Below are 19,886 nucleotides of genomic sequence, written 5' to 3' on the forward strand. Positions count from 1 at the left end.
TTGTAGATTTTTGTAATGCTTATTAATAAATAAGACTAACCTGTGTAAATTGTCCATAAATATAATAATCATATTACATTTAACTTATATTTTCATAATGCTTATGAATTAATTTGTAACATATTACATCATCCAATAATATTTGTATATCAAATGTTCACAAAATGATAGTACATCAAACACATCAAACCCACCAAAACTAAAAAAGAAAAGTGAATACACATTAAAACATGATTAATGTTAAGCTTCCCAACATTCATGTATACTTGCATTTCATATGCATAAAACCGGCTAACCATAAAATGACACAAGAGTTGCATCCAAAAACCCAAAATTCTCAATTCCAAATAAAGTAACATTTATGTCCTATAATGTATGACATAAGAGTCATATCTAAAAACCTAAATCTTGTTGCCTCTTTCTCCTTTCTTTTTATTCTTCATATTGTCCTCCCAAGAGTGTATACCTGCATTTCATAGTTTAATGAGTTTTAGAGTTCTTATTGAAAATAAAAATGTGATGTTATAAACAATAAACAAATCTAAGTACTAATATTTTCTTTTTCTTTTTCCTTTTTCTCATTTTGGTATAAAAATAGTTCGTAAAGAATAAGTAATGTTATACAATATCAATGGAAAATTCAATCATATAACAACTAAGGGACTTACCATGAATGATCACGATACATCAATATGATTCATGATTAGTTATAACACAAAAGTAATTTATTTTTCTCTAATTTCATCAAATTCTACTTGAAAATATGTTTTATTTGTCATCAAACTAAAATCAAATGAGAATAACATTAATATCACAATAATTGAAAGTATGAAATTATGTACAATTCATTAAACGAGTAAAACCTTTGATGCAATAACTGTAAAATCAACAATTATTTCTTTAATGAATCTCATAACAAAGTAGTCATATTTGAACTCAGTATTATTTTTTTACTATTAAATTATTTTTAAACAAAATAACAATTATTAATATATTGGTTCATTTTTAAATACTTTCATAAGAATATATTTTAACTACAAGTTATTTTAATTTATCAAAAGATTTTTAGGAAATGAGCTATTATCCATTTATTATTTTCTTATTTTTCAAAAAATATTTTCAGTCATTTCATACACGTTTTCAACTACTAAAATTATTGTTTTTATAGAATAAACAAAGAAGCCTACACTTCTCCTCCACTCACTAAGTCAACTATTACAATCACCATAATATTTTATTCACCTACCAATATCTCATTCCATTTAGATATTGAATATTTTATTCCATTTAGGTGACTCTCAACACAAAGAAAAGTAGGAATGTCTTCTTAGGTTAACTAAACAAAGACTTTTTTTTTTACTTTACAATATGTATAAAAAAAACAATTATTTATTACAAGGAATGTGGTAGAAAGGTCATTTCATTTTTAAAGACTTTTTTAGAATTTCTTAAACATTTACAAAAAATAGAATCTAACAATTTTATTTCTAAAAAAATTGATCAATTCAAAAAAGAAAGAAGAATGTTATTTTTTAAGAAAAGTTAATAAACCACTTTATTCTTGAATTATCTAAACAAAACTTACTAAAAAATATTTTATCCCAAATTTATTTTCAAAACTTTCTTATTGAAAACTATCTCATATATAAATTATTTTATTATATAGAGAAATTCTTATTTTATTCTTTTTTTTAGAGAAAAATTCACTTGTTTATTAAATATCAAAGAAGTCTATTTTTATGTCTATTATATATATATATAAATTCTCTTATTTTCATACAAGAAATTTCCATTTATGCCTAAAATACTTTTAGAAAAATCATTGCCAACAAAATTTTATTTTTAAAATTATTTTCAACATTCTTATTTAAAAAAATTATCATTGGATTATTTTCAAAAAGGATAGTCCTAAAAAAATTAACCATTTATAACCCAATTTAAACTCAAAAATTATCCCCAATATTATTTTATATTCCTAAATTATTTTCAAACAAAATAACAATTATTTATATTTTGATTCATTTTTAAATACTTTCACAAAAATATATTTTAACCACATATTATTTTAATTTATCAAAATATTTTTAGGAAATGAGTTATTTTCCATTTATTACTATCCTATTTTTCAAAACATATTTTCAGGCATTTCATTCACATTTTAAAATTTCAAATACTAAAATTATTGTTTTTATAAAACAACAAAGCATGTAAATTTCAACTACTAAAATTATTGTTTTTATAGAATAAACAAAGCAACATACACTTATCTTCCATTTACTAATTCAACTATTACAATCACCCCAATATTTTGTTCACCTACCAATAATTCATCCCATGTAGGTGACTCTAAAAAAAAGTCATATTTATAATACCTTTTACGACTCTGATACCCAATATTCTATTCTATTTAGGTGACTCAATACAAAGAAAGTGGGAATGTTTTCTTAGGTTAACTGAAGAAAACCCTAAATAACTTAAGTGCTTTTGGATTAATTGAGTATCATCTTGTAGCAGATGTCAATCTCTATTGTTAGACTTCACCAAAAAGCTCCTAGCACAGTGGAAAAAAGTATCAAATATAGTCAAGTCTTCAATAAAATACTATTTCATGCGAAAAATTACTACAAACTAGTGTATCTCTCATTCTCAATTAGACAAAATTTTTAAAAATAATTCATTTTTCTTGTTTTCATTTGTTTTGGGGCTTATTAGCAATGAAACAAAAAATATGTTAGAATGTTAAACCTAGTTTTTACTTCCTTGGAACTCGATAAAAAACACCATTTACAAAACCCACATCATAGATATACTAAATCAAGAGATATAAAACAATTATACTAACAAAGTTTTTTGCATTAATAAAAAAAAATGAAGATGATAGATAAGAGATTTTGACTTACCCGAGATTTTACGAAGCAAAGAATATCAATTATGGGTGTGCCGACCATGGGTGTGAGAAGAAGGAGAAGAAAACGATGGTTAGGGTTAAGCAATAAGATCTTTTATATTAGTTAATGTATATATGGAAACAATGGACTTTTCATAAATTGTTCCTACTCACTATTTTTAAAAAGGGCCCATTGAGTTATAAAATTTAAAACTTTTTATTTCATATGGTGTCACTTCCAAAAAATAACACCATAAATCTGAAATTAGCATCATCTAACTATCCTAATTGAAGATTTTTTATATGATGTGTCACCTTTATAAATTTTAAGTTCAATGGTGTCATTATTTTAAATGCGACACCATAAATAGTGACATCATATATTATTTTTGTAGTAGTGAATTGATCAAGCTTTCATTGATAGAATAAGCCAAAAGGTTAAAGATAATCTTGTTATCCCTGAAACACCTCAAACTTTTATCCATGAAACACCTCTACCTTCCTATAGGAGAATCCTTTTGGTTAAAAGGGATATTAGTCCAAAAGCAAAGGATAATGGACTAATTAGGTTAACCAGAGAACCTTCTATCCAAAACCCTTTTAAGGATCATAGTGATAAACAAGAGATTATCCTTAATACCCTGACTATTAAAGATCTTCAAGAAGAAATAGGGCAGTATAGAAAGGATATTAAGAACCTAAGACAACCTACAAACTCAGAATTCCCTATCCCTCATGATTATATCAACAGGGTAGGTTTTTACCACAGTAGTCCTAAAAAGGAAGACTTTGAAGAAGTTCTTGAATCTTCACAAGACAATAATGATAAGATAAATACATACTTAAATACTATTAGTAAAGTTATCTTCCAAAGATGGGAAGTCTCCCTTACTATAGTAATTAAGAATAAATTTATCTTTGATATTATTACTTTAATTAATTCAGGTGCAGCTTTGAATTGTCTACAAGAAGGTCTTGTACCTACCCAATTTTATGAGAAAACCAGGCAAGCCCTTTTTGGTGCTAATGGTAAAAAGCTTATTATCAAGTACAAGCTATCGAATGCCCATATTTGTAACCAAGGCATTTGCATTAAGCAAACCTTCATTCTTGTTAAAGATCTCAAGGAGAAAGCTCTCCTTGGAGTCCCTTTCTTAAGCTCCATCTTCCCTATGTGGGTAGATGATCAAGGTATAAGAACTAAGCTTTTAGATAAGGAAATTCTGTTTGAATTTGCCAATCCACCTGGAGAAAGAAGTATAAACACCATAAAAGATCAGGTGATTAAGGCTAAGCAAAATCATATTAATCTCTTAAAACAAGAGATTGCTCTGGTTAGAATAGAAGATCAACTGAAGGTTAAGAAAACCCAAGATATATATCTATATATATATATATGTATGTATGTATATATATATTTACATAAATAAAAAACTTACAAGTTTGAAGAGGTGAAGATTTCTCGTGATGAACTCAAGTCGAATTTCTCAAGTTGGATCAAAAGAGTTCTTTGAAAAAGTTCAAATCAAGTTTCTTAATTATTGTCCCCTTTATATAAAAAAAAAATGTATATAGGAATGACAAATTAAAAGATGACTGAAAATGTAAAGTAAGAAGGAAAACAAATTAGAAGAAGATTCAAAGTGTTAAATAAGTAGGAAAACTAAGTGGAGTTTGAAAAAAAAAATGGAAAAGAAATATTTTTTTGGAAAAAATAGGAAACTTCCTATTAAAATATTTATTTAAAAAAAAAAATTACTTCAGGACTCACCCCATCCACATGACAATGCATATATGTGATGCATCTTGAAGGGGGGAGACATTTGTAAACATAAAAAAATTAGTGGATTAAATTACCACTAATTTGGCCTTCAAAATGAATAAATTTTTTTTAAAAAAAAAATCCTCTTATAGATAAATTTCCCTAATCCCCAATTATAAAAAAGAATAATAATGAGAAGAAGAAAATTATTATTATAATTATTATTATTTTGTTGGTAAAACCTCTCGAGAAGAAAATTTGCTAAAATCAAGGAATTAAATCCCTTGAATTAAGCAACTAAAATTTGCGAATTTGAAATTCAAATTCCTATCTTTACCTATAAATAGAGGTATCTTCTATCAAGAAATGAGAAAAAAAATCAGAAAAAAAAATCCAGAAATGTGACTTCGTACACTTTCAAAGTGTGATCAAGGTAAAAGAATTGAGAGAAAATATTCTTTTAGAAAGAATATTATTTTTGATATTGTACCCACAATATTTTAATTTCAATAAATATTTTGTTCCTATAATTTTCCTATTTTGTTTTGCTAATTTTTGAATATTTACAAAATCATCTTCCAAGCAGATTCCTCATGGAAACATTTCAGATAGCAGAGATAGAAAAGGTACGGATGATAATCGAGCTATGAAGATGTCAGCTGTCCTCACCCAAACTTGGAGGGATGACTTGAAATCTGGACATCTTCCGGTATCTCTATTTGTGTTGTTGGTGAAAGTATTTTGCCCTTCATTCCAGCTTCTGAGATGTCTTTGCTCCTTTAACCATTGGGAGGGAAGATTAAAAGTTCTCACATGGTATATAATTCATGGAATCGCTTCAATTTAAGAAAGAAGCTTATTTCAAATGAATTTTTACAGAAGTTTTTGCTTTTTTATGGTCCCCATCTTACCAATTCAAGCTCTGACAGGGCAAGGAGGTATCAACAAATGACTAATGGAAAGGAGATCCTTATGTTTTCATTGAGTAATAAGCAAGCTTTGAAAGTCCAATTGTTTTCGCCTGAAATAAAGAAATCCTTTATTTTCTTCATTAGTTATAACCTGCAATTACATGGAAAGGAAAGCAAAAACATGGCGTTCAATTGAGAGAACATATAGAAAAATAAGTCCGCTAGCGATTCAAATACCTCAACAAAGTCAACAAACAATTCAAGCACCCATTTTCATGGCTTCCCTTTCAACAGCTTTCTTCAGGAAGCTGTCCTCCTCCAGGACCATCTGAACAGGCAGGAACCCCAACCCGTTGGCCATGGCGAGCATCATTTGTTTGGTCTCCTTCTTGAACTCCTCCAAATCCACCGCACCATTCGCATCATGATCGAACTTCACAAACAGGGAGTCGTAGACGTGAGCAAGCTCATCTGGATCTCTTTTAACATCAATACCGAAGTGTGTTTCAAAGACCCTCAGACTCTGAAACTCTTTCAGCATCTCTGCATAGGAGAGGAAGCCATCATGGTTTGTGTCAAGATTGGAAAAGCGGTCATGGATCAAACCATTGAATGCTTCTTCATCTTCCACAAAGCTGACAATGGTGGCACCGTCCAACACTTCCACACTCATTCTCTCTTCTTCTCCTGCGCTCAAACTGGCTAGTATCCAAGAAAAGCTCTAACCCAAGAACCAAGTAGTAAAAAAGCTTTTGATTTTGATGAAAATGAAGGATGCCGTGGTTGCATATTTATATGGTTGATTATTAGCAGAGAAACAAGCGCCAAGCTAATAGGAAAGTAATATGCTGGTTCAAACAAACAGAAAGTTTTCAGCCTATTGTTTTTCTGTGCCTCTGGTTTCTGAAAACTTCCACGCAAACCAAGCTAATGGGAAGGCTCTAGTAAATACCAGTATCACTACATTGGTGAGATTGCACCCAATGCATTATCGTAGTGCTCATATGTATTGCCATAGTACACCTTGTTATGACAAAAATTAGCTTGGATTATCTGGGCTTAAAATTGTGATTATACAATTAATAAGAGGAGTCTACTGCAAAATAATATGATATCACAAAGCTAATCTCAGAAAATCTGGTATAAAAAAACTAGTGTTATATTTCATATGGGTCCCTGTTTCTTTGGAAATTAAACAATAGGCTCAGCTGATATGTAGATAGTCAGAATTAATGTCTAGAACGTCAGAAGCCGAAAGGACTTGACCAAAGTCAAAGACGAGTAACTTTTTGGGTTAAGACGAAGCGCCAAACCTGAATATGAAAATCAATGCGCCCACAAAATAGCCATTTCTGTGGGTCCTCTTGTTTTTCTTACCCACCGATATTCCACCGACTTCCTCAAAAGTAAATCACCATGGAACAGAACGTAGACTTAGTACACCTGCCACACGAAATTACGAAATTACTTCATCACTCATTATAGTGTTGAACACATTTGGAGGGAAACACATTCTTGTTATACAATCGTATCTTCGTTAGATTCGACAGATACCTATCGATCTTCTAGAATTTTCCCATTAAACAAACACTCAGTTCAATTCCCATTCAACAGTTTTCTTCAAGAAATTATGCAGTCTCTTTCTGATAATTTTTATTTTTGTTTTTTTGGTCCATATAACGCGCCGATCAACAATATTTTAAATGATATTTTAAGAAATCAAACCCAAGAAAGCTCAGAAACCCTAGATTTCTGGGTCTTCCAGACGCTATGAGATCTAATCCAACTTCTGCTATATCCCCTGGATATATTGTTCCTTTGAAAATAATTCTTTTAGGTTTCTTGAAAACAAAAACCAATAGTATTTTTTCAAGATATTGCTTAAAAGTTGTGTAAATTAAAAAATGGTACAACTTTTAAGAATAGCGAATCTTTCTCTATTTTCTAACTGCATCAAAATATGTTCTTAAAAAAAAGGGTGAATTCACAAATGTGTGATTTTATTCATCCGAAAGAAGCGCTTTTCAATCAGGTGTGTAAAGACGTACAAGTATATGAATCTCTACTGCCACTACAACTTCTAAGGTTCCACCATCTTCACCAATACAAATCAAAGCCCTCTACTACGTACGTAAGTTTGAAGAGAAAATTAAGGAAACAAGAATCTAAATCAGATTAGGGCACCAGTTTGGTGGATTCCCATTCAACAGCTTTCTTCAAGAAACTGCCCTCTTCTAGAATCATCTGCAAAGGCAAGAGCCCTAACCCATCAGCCACGGCCAGCATCATTCTCTTGGTCGCGGTCTTGAACTCCTCAAAATCCAACACCCCATTTGAGTCACGATCAAACTGCAAGAACAGAAAGCAGTAGACTCTAGCAACTTCATCTGGGTCTGTCTTCACATCAATCCCAAAGTCGGTCTCAAAAACCCTAAGACACTGCAGTTCTTTCAACATCTCCTCGTAGGAAAGCACACCGTCTTGGTCTTCGTCAAGAGCGGCAAAGCGGTCATGTACCCAACTGTTGAATGCTTCTTCATCTTCAACAAAGCCAGCAATGGTGGCACCATTCAGAATTTCTACACTCATGATGGAAGCTCTTCTTCTAATCGCTATTCTTCTGCGGAAGTTTTTTGGACTAGAGAATAGAATGTATGTGGGAGACGTCGATTTCGATGAAAGTACAGACGGGCTTGTACTCATATATATATATTGTTGTAGAGTTTGTGCAGATATCTATTTGTAATCGGTTTCTATTTCCTATATTGAATACAGTTATATTCTACTGAAAATATTTGTATTCCTTTTCTATTAGGGTACTAGTTAGATTTAGAAACATTCTAAAATATTTGTATTTCCTTCTCTAAGATGGTTCTTGCTAGATTTAGAAACTTTCAACACTCATGATGGGAACTCTTGCTCTAATTGCCACTCATCTGCGGAAGCTTTTTCGACTAAAAAACAGAATGTATGTGGGAAACGTCGATTTTGATGAATGTACAGACGGGCTTATATACATATATTTGCTGTAGAGTTTGTCTAGATATCTATTTGTAACTGGTTTCTACGCATATCGTCATGAATATAGTTCATTAATATTAACTTAATGCCTCGGTTATTTTGAAATCTTTTGATATTTGATTATACAATGAAAAAAAAAATCAAATATAATTAAAATTAATTAAAAACATAGGTGTTTTTAAATTATTTAATTTATGTATTGATGAAATTTAAATAAATAAAATGAATTTAAAATATTATATAAAAATAATTTAATGATTTTAAATCAATATTTTTATTTTACTTTTTATTTTTTCTATTTTCTTTCTCCTATATTCTCATTCACATTTTCAACCAAACATAGCATAAACCTTACTATTGAGTGAAAGGAAGTCTCCAAGTTAACCGAATCTGATAACTGAAATTCCTCCATGATAATAATAGTTTATTCATCACTTCTCCACGATAACATGAACTCAATTCCCACCATTGAAGTTGCTCCAAGATGATAGCAATTGACTGAAATTCCTCGGGATGATAGCAGCTAAATTCCAACTATATTCTCTCTGTATATCCAATACGTTTGTAATGCCATCAATTATGGCTATAACTGATTCCTTTTGTTCTTTGATAATACAAAAAAACAAAACAAGATTCCTTTAAAGTCTTTATGGTATCTGTTGTGGAGAGCTCAATTCCTTGCTCTTCTCTATGGATATGATATTCTCTGGTATATTGATGGATCGCATTGACGTCCATCAGCCATGATTAGCAAAGAATCTAAAATCTAGTCCAATCTTGAACACAAGTGATTTAAGCATCTTTAAATGAGTTTTTTTTCTTAGCATTTTTATAAAGCCTGAATAGCATTCTGAAATTTCTGCCAAACACATCACCATAAAATTTAATCTTTGCCAAACACCTGCCACACTACCCAGAAGATGTCGACTTCGATCTGCTAAGAAAGTACTGAAAATCTATCGATGAGAGACCAAAGAGATCTCAAAGGCACCGTCGGTGATCCTAAGCCTCCCAAAAAGTCATACCCGCAACAGCACCATTGATTAGTACCCACAACTCTGCCATCTCATAGCCCCGAACACAAACCTAACATCAACAAGTCATTCCTCAGCTTGTACTTACATATATAGCCGATGACCTCACCCTAAAAACAGAGAAGGTTTAAGCTTGAAGCTCGAAAGAGACACCCATAATAACAACACAAGAATAACCCTTTTTTAGCCATCTTCAATGAGATCTACCACCATCCATGCTACGAGGGTACTAGCCAGGATGAGATATTGATAACTTTCTCCTTCATTTTCCTTTTAGTGTTTATTTATTATGTTTGGTTCCGAAAAATACTAAGAAAAGAAAAAAAAATGTAAAGGAAAATGATTTTTTCATATTTGATTATCTTATGAAAATTATTAAAGAAAATCAAATATAATTAAAATTAATTAAAAACTTATGTATTTTTAAATTATTTAATTTTTATATTAATAAGTTAAAATAAATAAAATGAGTTTAAAGTAACAAAAAAAAATAATTTATCAATTTTTAATCTATTTTTTTATTTTCCTTAACTTTTTCTTTCCTTCTACTTTTCCTTTATATTTTCTTTCCCTTCCATTTTACTTCAAATTGTTTGGAACCAAACATAGGCTTTGTAAATCAATATTCCTTCTTTGTTTTTTTTTTTTTTTTTTGTTAATAATTGTGTTTTACTCTTTGGATTTCATTTTGATTTTATATTATTTTGTTGCTTTAGAAATTCTCAGCAATGAATGCTCGGCCTTCTCTACATCTCGGGATGCCGCACTTCCAGAAGGGCATGAATCCATGAGAAACTTAACGAAAGATAAATCCTTTTTTCTAGCAGCAATATGAAGTGCAGTGTCGCCTTGGGAGTTTTGCTCTTTGATAAGGTCTGAACACCGTCCCACGATGTACTTGGCAAGCTCATAGTGTCCAAAGCTTACTGCTATGTGCAGGCATGTGTTGTTCCCGGGGCTAACTTGGGAGAGGATTTCTTCGTGTTGAAGTTCCTTTTTGGAGGATATCGAGCGTAAAATTTGAATAAAGCCATCAAGATCTCCTTGGATGGCCTGCTTGTACAAGTGGCTGTCCATTAATATCCCAGGCTCCACATCTTCATCAGCGGGGGCGGGGAGTTTTAGTATGGGAGTAGCACTTACATTTCTTGGATAAGGCGTCCATGCCAGCTCCCGATTTTGTGCGATGGCTCTCACGCTTCCTTCCATTTCCGAATCTGAGCTTATCCGTGTCATGCCTGCGCCGAGTGCCACGCTCGACTCTACTTGATCCCGCTTCTCGGCCATGTTTTATTGAGCAGAGAATCCCAACCTCTCGCCTACCCACAAACACAAGTTTAAAAGGAGGAGGACGCTCCTTTCCTTTATGCAAGCATCCCATATTTCAAATGATTCCGATAAGAGAATCCGTACAACCCCTTACTTGGTACTATACTTCAATATTATCCAAACATTTAGCATTCTCATTGTAATTTCATCTTGAGTTTTCAACTTTAATCCAATCCCAATACACACACATATATGATATAACTTTACTCTTTAAAATTTTTAAATTCTTAATTTTTCAAAATGTCCAAATTTAAACTTTAATTTTAATTTTTAATCTTTAATTCTTAATTAATTTTTTAAGTTTTCAATTCTTTAACATCTAAAATTATCGATTATTTTAAATTTTAGAATTTATAATTTCTAAAAAAATTTTAAATATGCAGTTTCATTATTTTTTAAAATTTATAATTAATTTTGTATTGAAATAATCTTAAAATATTCACTTGAACCGACAAAAAAAATTTTCTCCACATTTTCAAAGATCAAGATTTGGGATGATAAAAGTAAAAGAAAGATGAAGAAAACACCTCAGTGGATTCATACTTGGTTGTGTCCTTATATAATTTTGTCAAAGGGTTTAGTAAGACAAACAAACTAATTCACTATAAGATGATTTATACGTATCTTATACCATACCATTAGTACATATGTAATTACCATAAATGTCTTATATAATTATGGGTGCAATATGATAAAAAATTATTATTATGTGTTAATTATTAAACTTAAATAGAAAAAAAAATTATTGGTTATATCTAAAATAAAAAAATAGAGAAAAAATAGAAAATTTATTTTTTATAAACAATCATAAGAGAAAATTTAATATTGAATTTTAAGATGTAATTGCTTTTAATGTTACATACCTTTTATTTAAAAGAAAAATCATAACAAATATAATATAAAAAATATAATAAAAAAAGGGATGAGACATATTGAGATAATAAATTAATAATGGACTTTTAGTTCTATTTTTTATTTTGGTTTTTATTTTTTATTTTTTATTTATTTTATTATTATTAATATAACATTTTACTTTTATTTTTATTTTCTTATTTTATTTTATTATTATTAATATAACATTTAATAATGTTGCAGAAAGTAGTTGACAAAACAATGTTACCAAATATATATTTTTTTCATTTTTATTCTCATTTTTACTTAAATTTGAAATTGAATCAAATTATCATTCTCACCTAATATTCTTATATATATCTAAATATAATAATTTGAATTACCAAATTCATTCATATTCAAAAAATAATAGGAATGAAAACAAAATATTCATTTTCATTCCATCACTATATACCAAACACACCATTAGATCTTTTATTAGCATTATTTTTGTTCATCTTTTAGTTTGATATTTTTATGTCTTATTCGCTCGATGAGAACATTTTTAATTAGGGCTAGACATACTTATCTCATTATCAATGCGCATATCATAAAGTGCAATAGGGTATACTCATCCTTCACTCCTTGAGCCACCCTTTTAAGCCATTTCTATTTATCTTATCATCAACTAAACCAAAGTCATGTCATTAGATCATCTTTCCTTAGTCATCCATTAGCCTTAAGTCATACCTTCAAATATCATCTTAGTCATCATCATACCTTCAATATTATCTTAGTCATCGACAACCCCAAACCATGCCTTCAACTAGTGATCTTAATCATCTATTAGCCGCTAATCACGCCTTCAATCACTCTTAGTCATCATGACTATGAACCCAACTGGACACTATCAAAAAGACTTTTTGAAGAATCACCAACCAAGTGATTATTTTTAAAAATTTATCAAATAACTAATTTTTGTAAGAAATTGCTTGAAGGTGTGTTTACCTCCTTCCAAAAACATTGTCAAATAGGCTATAAGATTCAAGGGCATACACGCTCCTCAAATTTTGGGAAAAAAAAAAAATTCTCTTAAATAATTAAAAAAAAATTAGGAAAGTGAATGGGAACTAGAAATTTCCCACTTCAAATTATATAAATTTAATTTTAAAATTTTAGAGGATAAAAAATAATGGTAGTTAAAAAATTGTGTGTTTTTTTTTTTTTTTTTTTTTTTTTTTTTTTTTTTTTGCATTTGATTGTTTATTAAATAATTTTTAGTGGTGGCCTTCTTTAGTTTGGTTCCCCATAACATGCTTTTATAATGCTTTACAACTAATTAAGCATTTGCAACAAGCTTACAAAAAGTATAAAAATATTAGAAAAACAATTTAAAAGGGAAAACTAAATTATATAAAGTTTTATGTAATTTCAAAAGCGAAAAGGAAACAAAATATTTAAATATGAAAAAATTCATCAAATTGGAACCCTTTTTTCTTTTTTTTCGTTTTACCATCTCTTTTTTTTTCCACTATTTTCTTTTTTCTCATTTTTTTCGTCAAACCTTACAACATAAAAGTCATGCAGTCTAGAGCACAAGTCAATCAATCTCATTCACCAATTTAAGAACAATCCAAACACCTTTATTGAATGATCTAGAGCTATAAGAAGCATATGTACCAACCTTTGACTCTACCATTATATAATCGCACCTTTATCAAATGATGTAGAGATATGTGAAGCACATGTTCCAACCTTTGACTCTTCATTATATAATGTCACATACACCATAAAATAATATCATCGTGTTTGGATTATACTATAATGTCACATGCACCATAAAATAATATCACCGTGTTTGGATCGAGTATAATCATTTGGTCAAAGTACAATATGTTTAATAAACAGATTATTTGATTGAGTCATTTTATGTAACATAAATTTAACCTGAATCGATAAATTTAATAATTTTATTATAATAATCATAATTATTTTAAATAAATAGATAAATTGAGTTATAAATATATATCAAACTAAAAAGTTAAATGTATTGACTTTAAAAAAAAAATATCAATTCAATTTTATTGTTAAATGAATTATGATACATGGTATTTGTTTAGTAAATAGATCATATTTAGATTCATACTTTTAATCCAATTATAATTTTTTTTTGTATCGTGTTAGATTAATTTCTTAAGTTCACATGGGGTAAATCAACATGTCACCAGTTGAATTGTTTTTCATTTTTTCCTACTCCATATTACTTCAAGTGTCCATCTTTGGTCGTTCTTCATTTTTTAATATGTGGGTTATATGTTCTCTCATGGAATTTTTTAAATTTTATCTTTTTTCACTTTTTTATCTTTTTACATTTATTAATTTTAATTATTTATTAACACTTTAAACCACTGGCAAAATTGCTAAGACTATTAGCAATTATTTATTATATATTATTATTATTTTGTTTTAAGGTGTGTGTAAAGAATTGATATTTTCCCCGAGCAACATTTTTTGAAAGTGAAAAGTCGAAACATCTTAAAATTTCTATATGTTTTTGTATGACTAATTCATTTTCTTAAAAGATGAAACAAAGATTTAGAAAAAAAAAAAGAAAAAATCCATCTAAAATTCTTAGAATAGAAAATCAAAATTCTTTGGTCATTGAAACCTCCATGTGAGAAGTGCTCGCGAGAGTAACGTAGCTCTGTCCAATGGTGGAGCCAATAATTTAATTCAAATGGGGTAACTTTTAATGCATATATTGATCTTAGTCCAAGGGTGTAGACCTGTCATTGTTAAGGGAGTAATATGAGTCCTGGGTTTGAATAGCAAGAAGTAGAGTTGGGGTTAGAACTGTAAATAAGGTCAATTCAGTTGATTTTTAGATTAAAAAAAAAAATGAACAAAATCAATATAGTTAGTTTCATATGTGATAAAAACCAAACTAACCAGATTTAGAGTGAAAAAATCGAACTAAACCAAACATTTTAAGGTCAATTTGATTCAAATTTTGTTGATCGGTTTTAACCCAACTTATTAATCTTTTTTAGTCCTAAACCTAATTGTAGATTTGTGGCATTTTTTTATAGCCAAATCCTATTAATTTGAGTTTATATTAGGTCCTAAGTCTAATTTATTTTTAAAATTAATTGAAACTAACTTGGATTTGATGATAAAAATATAGTAAATGTATTTAGAATTAATTTAAACACAATATAAAAAGAATGAATTACTTCAATATAATCTAATATAAAAAAATTTATCGAATATCAAACAATTATAGATAAATTTTAGAATATCAGTTTGATTCGATTTTTATCAGTTAGGAGATAAAAAAAAAAAAAAATTAAAAACTGAACCAACAAGATCAGTTTTCAAAATTCTCAAATCGAATCAACTTTTTTTATTTTTGGAAATCAAACTAATTATATAATTGGTTTTGCTTGATTTGAATTGATTATCGATTTTTTCAATTTTTCTTAGACCCCTAAACCCCTAGGCCCTAGCCCGTTCCCACACCCACAAGTTCTACCCCTAATTAGGGGATTTGAAAAATAAAAAATAAAAAATAAAAATTTCAAATAATATTTTTTAAAATAAACTATCATATTTTAGAAAAATATTTTTTTTTAAATGAATCTCGAAAAGTTATCGATGCGAAGCTATGCGAATTAGATTTGGTAGTTATGGTTGTCGCATAAAGTCCCGACATGAGTTAATGATGACGGGATCATACACAACATGGCACAAACCTGTTTCATTATGGATGACACTTGTTATGATTTTGACCGTATAGTTAATAAGCCTACTGTCAGCCCCTTAGCCTATTGACCCAATTTTGGAGGAAAGGGCCTCATGGGTAGACCTTACACCCATGGGAGCATAGATAGAGAGCAAAGATGGCCTGGAGGTTTGGTAGTTCAAACCCCAGGAGTTAAAATGAGGAGACCATGTGCGAGCCAGATAGGCACCACGGGCAAGCCAGACAGACACCACGTGCGCACCATGGACAAGCCAAATAGGCACTACGCGCGCACCGAGGGCGAGTCAGACGCGCACCACTTGTGCACCAGACGGGCACCATGTGCCCACCAGACGAGCACTACATGTGCACCAGGTGAGTACCGCATGCGCACCACATGTGCACCAGACAGACACCGTGTGCGTGCCAAACAGGCATCACGCGCGCACTACATGCACACTAGGCAAGCATCGTGCACGCACTAGGCTTATGTGGGCTATGGAGTTAGTGCGGATGGAGGGTGAGGCTTATTTTAGAATAAAATTTATAACTATTTAAATATTTCATTATGTCTCCTCAAGCATGTATGATGTCTCCTCCAAACATCTTGAGAATGGCTTGTATTGCTCTTTACGTGGGAGAAGGGTAGGTGACTCAAATGAGCATCAAGGAAAAACCTTGACCACACCAATAGGGCACCATGGCACAACCTTAGGCGTGCTTAGGACACACAGATGGCACTCAAGCACGCACACATGGACTCCACGACATGTGTGGTGTGTACCCTATGGCCGCAATGGCATGGGGCTTGGTACGGCCTACCTCCTCCCCACACTAGCACAAGGGCACCTGAGGTATTCCTCCAATAAGGCATTGATCCTCTCTGTCTGCTTATCAGTCTGAGGACGATTGGTTGTGGAAAACTTCAACTTTGAACCCAAGAGTTTGAACAGTTCCACCCAAAATCGGCCTATGAACCTTGCATACCGATCACTCACTATGTCTCGAGGCAACCCAAAGTGTTTTACCACATAGTTAAAGAACAACCTAGCCACTTCCTCCGTAGGGCATGCTTCAAGAGCAGGTATAAACACATAACACTTAAAAAATCTATCCACAATAACAAAGATAGATTTGAAGTCACGAATCTTTGGAAATCCGATGATGAAATTCATGGAAATGCTTTCCCAAGGTTTTTCTGGAATGGGGAGGGGTTTTAGCAAACTACACGTGTTTTATGAAATCCATTATGATGATGTCAACGTACACGTGTTTTATTTTTTTATTTTTTTATTATTTTATTTATCAAAACTATTTAATTCTATTTCAATTTTTTTTCTTTAAATATATAATACATGGGCTTTGACAGTATATATATGTTGGGCTTTGTGGAGCCTAGTTTTGTTTGATCCGGTTTGATAACCCGACCCGAATAAATTGCATGGCTTTTTAATGGGAGATTTACTGAGGCCTGTTGGGCCCGTTTAGCCCATTGTGGAACCACCTTTTGTAATTAGGGTTTTTTAGTGTGGTGTGGTTGTCGTGTTATATATAGAGAGAAAATATTGTAGCCGTCGTAGTGGTACTCTGTATTCTTCCCTAATAATAGTGATATCCCTACAACTCCATGGACGTAGGCAAATTGCCGAACCACGTAAATATTGTCTTATGCGTGTGATTGTTTTTCTTTGGCGTGTGTTTTCTCTATTTTTTTTCTCACAGGTTGAGAATTCAGTTTAATTCCCTACAACTGGTATCAGAGCCTAGGGTTACATTTGAGTGGGAGCAATGGCAGAGAAAGCAGGAAAGACGCCTGGAATAGAAAAGTTTGATGGCACTGACTTTGTGTAGTGGAGGATGCAGATTGAAGATTATCTCTATGGGAGGAAATTGCATCTGCCTCTTTTGGGGACAAAACCTGAGAGTATGAAGGCTGAGGAATGGGCGCTTCTTGACAGACAGGTTTTAAGAGTTATTAGGTTAACTCTATCTAAGTCTATTGCACACAATGTTGTAAAGGAGAAGACCACAGCAGATCTGATGAAGGCTTTGTCCGATATGTATGAAAAGTCGTCCGCAAACAATAAGGTGCATCTGATGAAGAAATTGTTCAATTTGAAGATGGCAGAGAATGCATTAGTAGTACAACATCTGAATGAATTTAATACAATCACAAATCAATTATCGTCTGTAGAAATTGATTTTGATGATGAGATTCGTGCTCTGATCATCTTGGCTTCTTTGCCAAACAGTTGGGAGGTAATGAGGATGGCAGTAAGCAATTCTATAGGAAAGGAAAAGCTCAAGTACAATGATATACGAGATTTAATTCTAGTTGAGGAGATTCGCCAAAGAGATGTAGGCGAAACCTCATGATCTGGTTCTGCCCTAAACCTTGAGACAAGAGGCAGAGGTAATGACAGAAATTCTAATCGGAGCAAAAGCAAATCTAGATCAGGCCAACAAGTACAATGCTGGAACTGTGGGAAAACAGGTCACTTTAAAAGGCAATGCAAAAGCCCTAAGAAGAAGAATGAAGATGATTATGCTAATGTTGTAACAAAAGAGGTACAGGATGCATTACTTCTTGCAGTAGACAGTCCACTTGATGATTGGGTTTTGGATTCAGGAGCTTCGTTTCATACCACTCCACACCGAGAAATCATACAGAATTATGCTGCAGGTGATTTTGGTAAGGTGCATTTGGCTGATGGTTCAGCCTTGGATGTTGTGGGTCTAGGAGACGTCCGGATATCATTGCCCAATGGGTCTATTTGGTTACTGGAGAAGGTTCGACATATTCCTGACCTGAGGAGGAATCTGATTTATATTGGATAACTTGATGATGAAGGACATGCAATACTATTTGTTGGTGGTACTTGGAAGGTTACAAAGGGAGTTAGGGTATTGGCTCGTGGAAAGAAGACTAGTACTTTGTATATGACCTCATGTCCAAGAAACACAATTGCAGTTGCTGATGCAAGTACTGATACAAGCCTATGGCACCGCAGACTTGGTCATGTGAGTGAGAAAGGGATAAAGATGTTGTTGTCAAAAGGAAAACTACCAGAATTGAAGTCCATTGATTTTGACATGTGTGAAAGTTGCATCTTAGGAAAGCAAAAAAATGTGAGTTTTTTGAAAACTGGCAGGACACCGAAGGCTAAAAAATTGGAACTAGTACACACTAATTTGTAGGGGCCTTCTCTAGTTGCATCCCTTAGTGGTTTACGGTACTACATCACTTTTATTGATGACTCAAGCAGAAAGGTATGGGTTTATTTTCTGAAAAATAAATCTGATGTATTTGAAACTTTTAAGAAGTGGAAGGCCATGGTTAAGATAGAAACAAGTTTGAAAGTAAAATGTTTAAGGTCAGATAATGGAGGAGAGTACATAGATGGAGGGTTCAGTGAGTATTGTGTTGCACAGGGAATTAGGATGGAGAAGACCATTCCTGGGACACCACAGCAGAATGGTGTGGCTGAGTGCATAACAGAACTCTCAATGAGCGTGCTAAAAGTATGAGGTTGCATGCTGGACTACCAAAAACTTTTTGGGCTGATGCTGTTAGCACTGCAGCTTACCTGATAAACCGAGGACCATCAATTCCCATGGAGTTCAGACTTCCTGAGGAGGTTTGGAGCGGTAAAGAGGTGAAGTTTTCACATTTAAAAGTTTTTGGTTGTGTTTCTTATGTTCATATTGATTCTGATGCTCGTAGTAAACTTGATGCAAAGTCAAAAATATGTTTTTTCATTGGCTATGGTGATGAGAAATTTGGCTAAAGGTTTTGGGATGAACAAAACAGGAAAATCATCAGAAGTAGAAATGTGATATTTAATGAACAGGTTATGTACAAGGACAGGTCAACTGTAGTGTCAGAGATAGATCAAAAAAAATCTGAGTTTGTCAACTTAGATGAATTGACTGAAACTACTGTCCAAAAAAGGGGTGAAGAAGATAAAGAGAATGTAAATTCACAGGTAGATATGAGTACACCCGTAGCTGAAGTTTGCAGATCTTCCAGGAACATTAGACCTCCGCAACGTTATTCACCTGTTTTAAATTATCTCCCATTGACTAATGGTGGTGAGCCAGAGTGTTATGATGAAGCCTTGCAAGATGAGAATTCAAGCAAGTGAGAGTTAGCCATGAAAGATGAGACGGATTCCTTGTTGGGGAATCAGATATGGAATTGACTGAATTGCCAGTAGGAAAGAAAGCTTTGCACAACAAGTGAGTATACAGAATAAAGAATGAGCATGATGGTAGCAAATGTTACAAGGCCAGATTAGTTATTAAAGGGTTCCAGCAGAAGGAGGGCATTGACTACACAGAGATATTTTCTCCAGTTGTGAAGATATCA

General features: G+C 31.9%; 2 protein-coding genes and 1 long non-coding RNA gene across 3 annotated transcripts; all 3 read right to left on the reverse strand.

Annotated features, from left to right (window-relative positions):
- Nucleotides 1–240: 240 nt before the first annotated feature.
- On the reverse strand, nucleotides 241–3,127 carry LOC132254766 (uncharacterized). Its single transcript, XR_009467124.1, has 2 exons — nucleotides 2,901–3,127; nucleotides 241–466 (listed from the first exon to the last, which is right to left on the reverse strand). It is a non-coding gene; the product is annotated as an uncharacterized LOC132254766 (long non-coding RNA).
- Nucleotides 3,128–5,607: 2,480 nt separating this feature from the next.
- Nucleotides 5,608–6,344, reverse strand: LOC100255025 (uncharacterized). Its single transcript, XM_019223448.2, has one exon. It carries the CDS (start codon nucleotides 6,231–6,233, stop codon nucleotides 5,820–5,822), a length of 414 nt encoding a protein of 137 aa, XP_019078993.1. The 5' UTR covers nucleotides 6,234–6,344; the 3' UTR covers nucleotides 5,608–5,819.
- A 1,233-nt stretch (nucleotides 6,345–7,577) lies between these two features.
- On the reverse strand, nucleotides 7,578–8,270 carry LOC100244734 (uncharacterized). The gene has a single exon (XM_002267909.3). The coding sequence runs from the start codon at nucleotides 8,261–8,263 to the stop codon at nucleotides 7,736–7,738; it is 528 nt and encodes a 175-aa protein (XP_002267945.2). The 5' UTR covers nucleotides 8,264–8,270; the 3' UTR covers nucleotides 7,578–7,735.
- Between the last annotated feature and the right edge of the window lie 11,616 nt (nucleotides 8,271–19,886).

The sequence above is a fragment of the Vitis vinifera genome, chromosome 12, assembly GCF_030704535.1.
Source record: "Vitis vinifera cultivar Pinot Noir 40024 chromosome 12, ASM3070453v1".
Classification (NCBI taxonomy): domain Eukaryota; kingdom Viridiplantae; phylum Streptophyta; class Magnoliopsida; order Vitales; family Vitaceae; genus Vitis; species Vitis vinifera.

Excerpts from the sequence above, each read along its gene's own strand:
- LOC100255025 (XM_019223448.2), bottom strand. The coding sequence starts at position 6,233 with ATGAGTGTGGAAGTGTTGGACGGTGCCACCATTGTCAGCTTTGTGGAA.
- LOC100244734 (XM_002267909.3), bottom strand. The coding sequence starts at position 8,263 with ATGAGTACAAGCCCGTCTGTACTTTCATCGAAATCGACGTCTCCCACA.